The sequence below is a fragment of the Triplophysa rosa genome, linkage group LG7, assembly GCF_024868665.1.
Source record: "Triplophysa rosa linkage group LG7, Trosa_1v2, whole genome shotgun sequence".
Classification (NCBI taxonomy): Eukaryota; Metazoa; Chordata; class Actinopteri; order Cypriniformes; family Nemacheilidae; genus Triplophysa; species Triplophysa rosa.
Genome location: NC_079896.1, coordinates 27391031 through 27402052, shown reverse-complemented (window position 1 = coordinate 27402052; position 11022 = coordinate 27391031). Strand labels below are relative to the sequence as shown.

Genomic DNA, 11022 nt, shown 5'->3' with positions numbered 1-11022 from the left:
ACACCAACACTCACAACACACACTCTCTCAGACATCATACACACACACTCGCTCATTAACACAAATTACAGGCCATACAATGTGTGTAAATATCTTGCTGTTTAAATTATGGGAGGGAAATGTGCCAAACTTTCAAAATATAATTTCACAATTCAAAAATATGATTAATTCTTAAGATGACTTAATTGACTTTGAAATTAGATTTTTTGTTTTGAAGTGAATTATAAGATAAATGAATGTTATATCTGTCTGTGTGTCAGTGTCAGATGGTCGCTTTGGATGAAGAAACGGCCTGACGCATCTACAGTGACGTCCAGAAATGTGTGCCTGAGGTCAAAAGAAACGCTGCTCTGAAGTGAACTGAAGATGACACACTTGTGTGTGTGTGTGTGTGTGTGTGTGTGTGTGTGTGTGTGTGTGTTATAATAACCTTTTATTGGAGATACTTGAACATCTGACGGACTTAAGAGATTCACAGGATCTAAATGCCCTTAAGATGCTTTGAGACACATGAAGTACTCATAAGGTGCTGCGGTCTCTGTAAAGTCATGCTTTGCACTCAAGAACAATGCAGCTGTTTTATATAGAACTTCTTTAACATTCATTGATGGAAGGTATTAACACTCTACGTATACTCACATATTTAACCTAATGTTTGTAAATATTGATTATATTTATATGGAAGGCAGATAGCCGTCTCTCTTCTTGCACTATATCTGTCGACCTTCACTTTTTATAAATGCGCAGGGCTTCTTTAATGATTCAAATGAAACGGTGTGAGAGCTTTTTCTGTTTGCTGTACATTCTGTTACTCGTGTGAATGTAGTGGGTTGTTTTTATATCCATCACTGCAGGAAGTTTCTCTGTCATGTCTGCGAGATCAGCGCGTGTCGTAGATCTCAGAATTCTTACACGATGCCTTGAAAAGTTCTCAGGTGTTCTGTCATCATGATGGAGAACCATTTGCTTGTTATTGTCAGACATGCAGGTACAATGTTATCAGAAGAGTTCCTTTAGATTTGTTGTTATCACATGTTAAATGAAGAATCTCGTCTGTAAATATTGTCATGTCACACTTTTAAATCTAAGACTTGTAACTTGTACAAAGAAAATGACTTTTATTTATTCTGTATTAGTTTATTTTTTATATTTTTGTGGTGAAAATGTATGTAATGATTTTGTGGGATGGAAAACCATCCTGAAATGTTACTGCACTACAGAAAGACCTTCCTTTCTATGTTTGAAGGATAAAACCCAAATGTGAAGCATTAAACCAGGTTTGTGCCTCATGGGTTGAAGTTGTGATTCATTGAATGAAGTTTGGCTCTGTTATCGCTGCTGAAGGATGTGTCGGGTCACTTTTGTTTTGAATGTTTTATGAAGGGGTTTCTCTCTGCACTGATGCTTTTATAAACTGAATATTTAGACACTGCTCACAAAAAGGACAACATATTTATATAATAAAAGTTGTGAAATCAGAAATCGCTGGTGTAGATGTAATACTGTTTGTCAGATGAGTTTTAATGAATCTTCTGTATTTGCTCAGTTAATACTTTGCCAGTGAAACTCGCTCATTCTGCAGATTCGTCAGTGAATTGATCAAATCTGAACTGAACTGTAACCTTTACACCAGTTGTTCTTAAAACTATAGAATTTTAATTAAACCAAAACCAAATTCTGTTATACAATGCTTGAACATCAATACATTTAGTTTCGTGGTCTTATTTTTCTGATGTTTGAATGTATAAAATTTATGATACATTTCTATATTACATATAGTGCCACAAATTCTGTAGCCCCCCTGGATCCATCTTGATGAGGCCACGTCCCCCAGTTTGAGAAGCACCGCTCTACACCACCCATGTCAGGTGTGTGTGTAGCTGTTGGTTTGCGTTATGATCAATAATAGTGAATTTAAATACAGAATATTCTTATCTTCATGATCTCATTCATTAGTCAGTTCAAAATGTTAGGCCCGGCTCCAGATATGAGATGAAAAGTGGCCCTAGTGATTTTCCAGGTGGGCGGAGGGGGGTAACTATATATGAAGAGTTTGGTTCCAAAATGAGATAACTCCGTTTAAAAAAAATCTAAAATCATGTTTTTATTGTGTTTTGTTATGTTAGTTAGCTGTATTTTTTTAGTAATTATGGCTTAATCAAAACAAACCAGTTTGATATTCATTGGAATGCACAATAAAAAAACTTGATTTTAAAAAACAGAGTTATCTCATTTTGGAACCAAACTCTTCATATACATATGAGTGAATGAGCTAAGAAGACTGTCTCGCAAAAAAAGGGGAAAAACAGAAAAGAAAAATATCTGGAGCTGACTTGAATATCGCATTCATTTTGTGATTGGCTGTTATGTGGTGTGGGGCAGGAGTACCACTTGACTCCGTTCAACAGCAATGGAAGTTTTTTTCACGGATCCTCTCTCTCAACGGCTCTGGGTAGAGGCAGGGTGGCCAAAGCTTCTGACCCACCCTGGCCCCATGTGGAGCCGAGCCTGATCTGAGACATCATCAGTGACACAGGAGGAGGGTGTGGTCTGTGTGTCGTCATGACAGTGATAAACTGAGATATTTGTGGGTGTTTTGTCAAACCATGACGAATACAGTGGTGTAATAATATTTCACTGTACGCTCATTAAATGTTTAGTGAATGTTTGTGGTTGCTATTGGACACTGTTAGTGAAAGAAGAAATGTTCTGCTCGTTATTGAATCCCATCAGATCAGATTACCACCAAAACCCCCACCCCCACCCGGTCATTGAATCCAAACACCACCTTATGAACATGTGTCTCCTTTACAGACATTTTCTTATCAAAGCAATAAACAATACATTGTAAATGTAAATATCAAACCAAGATTATCGTGCAGGGTTAATCTACAGATTCATATTTGATGTTTCAATATTTACCACAAATTTACATTTTTTATCCACGTTTAAAGTTCTACAACGATTTGTTCTGCATTTATTTCTTTCCGCTCATGCTTCACTTAGTGATGAGTAGACTGCGCGTGCTGAGTTGTTCTCTGCTGCCCTCTCGCGCTGCTCACCTGCAGACAGTCACGTGATCTCTGTCAATAGTTCACCTGGCGCTCGGTGACGTCATCGCGCAGCGTGCAGGAAACGGAACTGTGGAGTCCGCGATGAGTTTATTTCTCGGTTAAACAGCTGCTTTAAACTATTTTGACTCATTAAATAACCACTTTACCGCTTTTAAACACTTTTTATCCAAGTGTTTCTCATAGACATTACAGTACAACATGTCTGCGTCCGCTGTGTTCGTGCTGGATCTCAAAGGAAAGGTAAAAATGATTAAATGTTATTTTTCACTTTTTAACGGTTTGTGTCTAATCCAAAACTACTATAGCAGTGTCATTTTCTTTTTATTGTAACAGATCGTGGCGTCATCGTTCGATCGTATTAGTGCTTTCGAAACAACGATTGTGGCGTAACATGACGTCAGAGATGTGACCTCATTCTCAGTCTTTGCTGTTCATGTCCATGGGCCAGTTGCATAAACATAGCCGCTAAATTAAGACTGTGTCTTAACAACTAGTCTCACTGACTAGCAATTAGCTAGGACTTAGAATTCAATTAGATCAATCTACCTGTTTATGTCACTGACTTAAAGACGTTAAGGCCAGTCTTGAAGAATAAAATAGATGACTAACTTGCAGTTTATGCAACCGGCCCCAGATGAACCAATGAAATGTCTTGTGTTCGTTCTCTGTAAATCCGTCAGGTGCTGATTTGCCGCAACTACAAAGGTGATGTGGACATGTCGGAGATTGACCACTTTTTCACCCTGTTAATGCAACAGGAAGAGGAGGGGCTTATCTGCCCTGTGATGTCACGTGGCAACGTCCACTTCCTGTGGATCAAGCATAACAATCTCTACCGTATCCTTAACGACACAGAGTCTTGGCGATGATAAATGTTGGCTTTAGCAGCCGTTGTCGTTGTGATGTACTGATGGCAGTCGTGTCATTTTAACAGAAAATAAGTGTGTTCTGTACAAAAACTGCATAATAAATACTCTAGACTGTTGATATATGTTGAAATCCGAAATACTATATACTGATACTATCGACTGATCTGATACATGTGAGGTGTACGTTAACCTTAACTCAAGCATCAGTGGTGGCCATCACAAACAAGAACTCAAACGCTTGTCTGGTTTACGCCTTCCTGTACAAACTGGTAGAGGTGAGTTGACTGAGGTCGCCACTGAAATCCTGCTCGGTTGTGAATGCAAAGTACGGCAGCGTCGCTTCATTTTAAAACACACAGACTGATGACAGGCAATGAGGACGAGGGGCAAATCAAGAAGGAAACTATGACATCCCTTCATACTATGTGCTAAGCATGAGCGAGTGCTTTGATGTGTGTGTGTTTAGGTCTTCACTGAGTATTTTAAGGAGTTGGAGGAGGAGAGTATTCAGGATAACTTTGTCGTGGTGTACGAGCTGCTGGATGAACTCATGGACTTTGGATTCCCGCAGACGACGGACAGCAAGATTCTTCAGGAGTAAGACCTCGTGTTTTTCTCGTTCATGTTCACCGAAGCTCTCCTTCACCTCCGATGATGATGAAGATGATGTTTTGTGTTGTCGTCAGATACATCACACAGGAGGGCAATAAGCTTGAGGTGGCCAAGACCAAAGTGCCCACCACAGTGACAAACGCCGTGTCCTGGAGGTCCGAGGGCATCAAATACAAGAAGAATGAAGTCTTTATAGACGTCATTGAGTCCATTAATGTTCTGGTGAGTGTGAGACACACGAGCGTTGTGAGTCTCCTGTAGCGCATGCGCGCGCGCGTGTGTGTGTGTAAGTCTGTGTTGTGTGTGTGTTTGCAGGTGAACGCTAACGGCAGTGTGATGAGCAGTGATATCGTGGGCAGTGTCAAGCTGAAGACGATGCTGTCAGGAATGCCTGAGCTCAGGTTGGGTCTCAACGATCGCGCACTCTTCGCTCTCACTGGCCGTAAGAATCCGCTCATTGACACAGTATAAACTCTTTTGTCCCATGGCTTTTGTAGCGATCAGATGTTATGTGGTGTGCATTGTGTTCTTCGTGTGTCACAGGAGACAAAGGAAAAAGTGTCACCATGGAGGACGTGAAGTTTCATCAGTGCGTCCGTCTGTCCCGCTTTGAGAGCGACAGAACCATTTCTTTCATTCCACCTGACGGAGAATCGGAGCTCATGTCTTACCGTATCAACACACATGTAAGCCCATCATCACTTTACACATTTAACTTACGTTTTCTCATGAAGAAAGAAAAAACTGCATTAGAATGGAGAAAAGATTCCTCCTAAACTGGCCGCTACATACAGTATTTGTCCATTCAAGGCAAAGAAAATGTCATGAATTCTGCTGTTGTTTCGTCACAGGTGCTGGATGAGTTCAGTGAGACACCTCTCTGGATATCATACCCTACACGTTTTATAGATCATTATTTATGACTGAACAGATGACAACAGTTGTGTGTTTGTGTGCAGGTAAAGCCGCTCATCTGGATCGAGTCTGTCATAGAGAAGTTCTCACACAGTCGGGTGGAGATCATGGTGAAGGTTTGTAAAAACACTGTCATCGTGGACTTTAGTTCAGTATGTGTAGATAGATTTTTCATGTGTGAAACTCTCTGTTTCAGGCTAAAGGGCAGTTTAAAAAACAATCTGTAGCAAATAATGTTGAGGTTCGTGTTCCTGTGCCAAGTGATGCAGATTCTCCCAAGTTCAAAACCAGCACGGGCCACGCCAAATACGTTCCTGAGAAGAACCTCGTGGTGTGGAGCATCAAATCCTTCCCGGTGAGCAACACAATATGAGCGTGAGATGATTTTACAGTGATTCCAGACGGAATGCAGAATGATTTCTTAGCGCTTTTCTCAATTGTGCATTGATGCAAAGCAACTGTTAAAAAACACAATGTCATGAAATAAATGTAAATATATAGTAATGATGATACTAATAATAACAATAACAAGAAACGTGTTTTTAAAGTATTGTACATTGTATTTTGCACTGTTAACATGCATGTGGGCTTGTCAACGCTTGTCTTCATGTGCAGGGTGGTAAGGAGTTTCTGATGCGAGCCCATTTCGGCCTGCCGAGTGTGGAAAACGCTGAAGCAGAAGGAAAGCCTCCAATCACTGTCAAATTCGAGATCCCATATTTCACAGTGTCAGGCATACAGGTGTGTGAGAGCGCAAGTGCATTTTTGCATTTTGTGTTTCACTACCAGAGTTTACTATCAGTTATGCTGTTCATATTTCAGCTAATGAAAAATTTCTCACGTGAAAGGTTCGATACATGAAGATAATTGAGAAGAGCGGTTATCAGGCTCTGCCGTGGGTGCGCTATATCACACAGAGTGGAGGTGAATCAAACCTGTCATGATGTCTGCTATACTAATGTATGATAAAATGTTTTTATTTTCAATGAATCTCATTTGATTTTTTTCTTTTCAGATTATCAGCTGAGGACAAACATCTAATGTGAGCTCAGTGCTTTGGTGTTCACACCATTATGAGAAGGAGATTTTTTTAATAAATATATGCATTGTTTCTGTGTGTGTTAGTAATAGATTTTATTCTGCATGTCAACAGCGTTTTCTTTATTATTGCTGTATAAATATTGTTGTTTGAAGCTAAATGAAATCATTTCAGGCCCAAAATATTTTCTCATTTCTGTTTCCCTTAACATTTCAATAAATGGCATGTATTTGTGGATTTGTGTCCCTGGCGTTATTGTGATAATATACACTTGTTGGTATATTACTGGGGTTTGTTCTGTAGTGTCGCGCGGAATCACCCGCTCTTTTAGTGTGTGCGTGGACACAGAAGCCGAATGAACTCATCAGTTTACAAATAAACCTGCTCAAATCGCCCGCCTTCTGTGCTCTGCGTTCTCATTGGTCTGTGGTAGCAGTTACTACGGCGACACTGTAGCAACCCCTATCAGCACTCCGCCCTTTTAGCCAATTATGGCAGCCGTGCGGGCGTGTGTGAACTAAGATTGGTGGACAGTCGCTCGTCATGCAACGCAGTTGTCGATCAAGCGCGCAATGCGAAGGCGCTAACGGTACATATGTGAACACATGGTTGATTGTTTTGACGTGTTTTTATAAAACGGATAAACAACCAACGGTCACTGATCCGTAAAGAACGACTGAGAGACACGCGGTAAGTACACGACTGCCTTTAAATGCGTCTTAATGCTGTTATTCGTATGAAATCAGATCATGTTCCGCAATGGATGTAACGGTAACACCCGCGATCGATGGGGGGACATTCTAAAACGCTTAACGTGAAAAACGCTTAACCTAGCTTAACGTACATAAACAGCGATCAAGGAAAACCAAATTTCTGTCAAACCTTCCTTGTACTAAACACATGCTGCTGTCAAAAGAACGAGCTCTTGGTCCGCGGATAAAGTGAATAATATCACGTTAAGCGTTTTCTCTTATGGACTTCTATAGAGAAAACGCTTAACGTGATATTATTCACTTTATCCGCGGAACAAGAGCTCGTTCTTTTGACAGCAGCATGTGTTTATTAGAAGTAAAATTTGACATACATTTGGTTTTCCTTGATCGCTGTTTAGGTACGTTACGCCACGGTAAGCGTTTTAGAATGTCCCACGATGGGTGTTTCAGGTGATGGTTCTGGACGGGTTCGGTTGCGGGAAGAGTCTGAGCGCGGCGGCAGCCCAGGGGAATGTGGTGGCGGTTCGGCGGATTTTGCAGGATCGCCGGGTCGAACCGGACACTCTCAACGAGTTCGGGAAAACAGCACTGCAGGTAAAAATTTATGACTTTGACACTGTTAACGTTTTGTGTTTCGCTTTCACTAATACCGGCTTGAGTAAAGTGAACGGACCGGTTCTGTGTGTGGGCTACCTGTGGTCATAGTAAACCCTAGTGCGTGGTCCCCATAAAGATAGTAAAACCAGTAATGTTTTAGCTCGTGGGAACATTTTTGGTCCTCATGAGGGAACAGCTTCTGAGTTAAAGTAAAAGGTTTGTGTAATGCTTTGGTTTAAGGGTTGATGGCGGGTTACAGAATACAATATACAGTTTGTACAGTATAGAAATGTCTATGGAAAGTCCCCATAAAACAGGGAAACCCAAAGTGCGTGTGCGCGTGTGTGTAAATCTCACTCCCCTGGCCTTAGCTTACTTGTTAAAGCACCCGACTCCCATGTCGGAACACAGTGTCAGTTAGGGTAGCATGTATGTAATTTTCGGTCTGAAAATGAGCGACGGCTGGTTGTTCCATCACAGCGAGGCACCAAATCGCTTGTAAAAACCTTCTTATTGGGTTCACTGTGGCGGAATGAACTGCCAGCCTCCACCTGAACTGCAGCATCCTTCACAAGTTAAAAAAAACAGCTCAAAACACAACTGTTCCGCATTTATTTGACTAACCAATAACTGTCTGTCTTGTGTCTAAAAAAGTATATATATATATATCTCCCTTGCTTACTCCAGCTTTAATCCTCTAGTAGCATGGCCTTGTAAACTAACGGTACTGTTTAGCGTGTTGACACAATGTTTATGTGCTCTCCTACTTGTAACTCGCTTTGGATAAAAGCGTCTGCCAAATGAATAAATGTAATTGTAATTCTCAGCACTCACACCACATCCCAGTGTTCTTGGATGCAGCATTGGTGTTATTTGTGTGTTTGGTGTCTGACAGGTAATGATGATGGGCTGCACCAGTGTGGCACGTGTGCTACTGGAACACGGTGCTGATCCAAATGTGCAGGATCGCTGTGGGGTGACTCCCGCGCACGATGCCGCCCGCACGGGTTTCTTGGATACGCTACGAGCTCTGGTGGAGCACGGCGCCTCCGTCAACATCCCTGACCACAGCGGATCCATACCCATCCACATCGCCATCCGCGAGGGCCACTGGGATGTGGTGGAGTACCTGGCACCCCTATCAAACCTGAGTCATCGGGACAGCAGAGGGGCTAATGCGCTGGACGTGGCCCGCGCCGCACGCGCTCCAGAGATGGTGGAGGTTTTGGAGCCTATGATGAATTAAAGGACTTTAAATGGTTCCGTTCGTTTTGTTGGGAGCCCTCAATGCTCAGGCATAGATTGGGATTTGTTTTCATATGTTTGTTTGTTACATATGTTTAATAGTTGTTTGCTTGATTATAACATTAGCTGGAATATGTAGCAACAGTTTGCACAGAGCAAATCCCTGCACTGGATCGTCATGTACACTCATGTTGTTGGGCTTTGCCAGGCACAAATGTAAATAGCCCTTTTGAGTATTTAAAAACACATTTCTGTGCAGAAACTTTAACTGTTAACTTTTTAGATTCTAATGAAATGATTTGAAGCCCTTTGGGCGTCATGCACTGATAAACATGTATAATATTCGCTGTGTGTGTTTGTTTGTGTGTGTTTGGAGTAATGTCTTGTGCATGTTGTTGATTAACATCTGTAAATAACATTTTATGATTTTTATTTGGCTTATTTATTTAAGTGTGTATAGAAACATATGTTTACTGTGGAATTTCACATTTTATTTATTATGGTGTTTAATGAACTACAGAATTGTGAATTGTTAGTTGTTTTATCTGTAAGATGACGTCATGTTGCCAACAGATTGCTCCCTCATGAAGAACATGAGTGAAATAAATTTCATCTTGTGAAAAAAAAGCTGTTAGGTCATTTCACACGTTGTTATTTTAGACTAAGTTTGTCAATACCGACACAATTTAAATTGGTTTGAATGCACACTGGAGACATTTTGTTTTACACAATTGCTAGTGTAAAGAATGAATTCATCATTCATTAACAATACATGCTGAATTATGTGTGTGTTTCAGTATATAACTGTGTGTTTCGTATAGTGTGTATGTGCTCAAGGTGACCCTGAACAAACACAGGAATGTAAGTGACTGTACAAGGCAACATTGTGCTGTAACAGAGCTTCACTTTGAGCAGGAACTCTGTTTTTCTGGGGCTTTGGGACAGAGGCACAATGCTTGTTTTGTTTATTCAGACTCACTGCCAAAATCTCAAGATACCACAACATCCAGCAGCCATTAAAGATCTCACCGTATCTGTCCTGTAATATTGAGGCCTACAGAACACTTAAATCATGAAGAGCACACACAATCACCGCTGTATGAATCACAACAGACCTGTTACACATATCACAGCAGTCTACATACCGACATACGGAAATAAACACTTGTCATTGAATTTAACCTGAATCCTTTTATACACCTGCTCATATCATTAATGAAAGGAACTCTTTAGTTCTTGTTCATGTGCTGTAGACGATCTGGTGATAAATAAATATTTAATCTCAGATAGCAGCAGCACAAGAACTGCAGAAATGTTCACCACATTAAGATCTTCAGTAACATAACATAGACTAATGATTCTCTCTAAAAATGAAATCTGATAACATTTGTCCTTCACAAGTACATACATTTACTCGATGAGCTTTATTGTCATGATGCAAGCACAAAGACATTGTACTCTATTGTCTAAATTCTTTATACAGTAAGAAAGATCAACAAACACGTGTAAAGTCAGGTGATGTGCCGATATTTCAGTATACACAACAGCTAGCCTACAGAGGGAGACAGCGTGGCTTTATCTCCACAAACACCTGTGGAAATTTCCACCTGCTGATCCACGTCAGAGTCCCTCGCCTCAGTGAAGATCAGAACCTTCACTGCTTTTAACCACAAACTGCTCCAAAATATGCTCAGACACAGACACTACAAGAAGACAGACCTCATAACTCAACGTGACCTGATGTTTTCAGTAAAAAATACACCTTTCTGATAGAGACTATTATTATACACTAAAATAACGAGTCTAAATAAGAGTCTAAAACACTTTACCCACCATTAACATTACATCTTACTCACTATTACCAACTTTAACCATGATGAACAGCTTTTAAGATTTCGGTCACTTGTTCAGTGTTCACATTTGAACCACAATATCGAAACATATCCTGATATTACTGT

At 40.6% G+C, this 11022-nt stretch overlaps 3 protein-coding genes across 4 annotated transcripts in view; all 3 read left to right on the top strand.

Moving 5' to 3' along the window:
* Positions 1 to 1289, top strand: part of ldlrb (low density lipoprotein receptor b) — a 23038-nt gene extending 21749 nt beyond the window's left edge. The window contains exon 18 of the mRNA XM_057337780.1: positions 261 to 1289. Coding sequence (XP_057193763.1) covers positions 261 to 296 — 36 coding nt within the window. The 3' untranslated portion in view covers positions 297 to 1289. The remainder of the gene's footprint in view (positions 1 to 260) is intronic.
* Positions 1290 to 3107: 1818 nt separating this feature from the next.
* On the top strand, positions 3108 to 6744 carry ap1m2 (adaptor related protein complex 1 subunit mu 2). Its single transcript, XM_057338132.1, has 12 exons — positions 3108 to 3314; positions 3755 to 3911; positions 4151 to 4218; positions 4410 to 4540; positions 4630 to 4777; positions 4871 to 4997; positions 5099 to 5241; positions 5515 to 5586; positions 5667 to 5825; positions 6086 to 6211; positions 6319 to 6394; positions 6486 to 6744. The coding sequence occupies exons 1-12, from the start codon at positions 3273 to 3275 to the stop codon at positions 6509 to 6511; spliced, it is 1275 nt and encodes a 424-aa protein (XP_057194115.1). The 5' UTR covers positions 3108 to 3272; the 3' UTR covers positions 6512 to 6744.
* A 271-nt stretch (positions 6745 to 7015) lies between these two features.
* On the top strand, positions 7016 to 9669 carry cdkn2d (cyclin-dependent kinase inhibitor 2D (p19, inhibits CDK4)). 2 transcript variants are annotated; one of them, XM_057338409.1, is made up of 3 exons: positions 7016 to 7199; positions 7621 to 7816; positions 8715 to 9669. In XM_057338409.1, exons 2-3 carry the CDS (start codon positions 7676 to 7678, stop codon positions 9063 to 9065), a joined length of 492 nt encoding a protein of 163 aa, XP_057194392.1. In that variant the 5' UTR covers positions 7016 to 7199; positions 7621 to 7675; the 3' UTR covers positions 9066 to 9669. The 2 variants fall into 2 exon arrangements, with proteins under 2 accessions (XP_057194392.1, XP_057194391.1); XM_057338408.1 differs by having other exon boundaries at positions 7017 to 7199; positions 7673 to 7816.
* The last annotated feature ends 1353 nt before the right edge of the window (positions 9670 to 11022 follow it).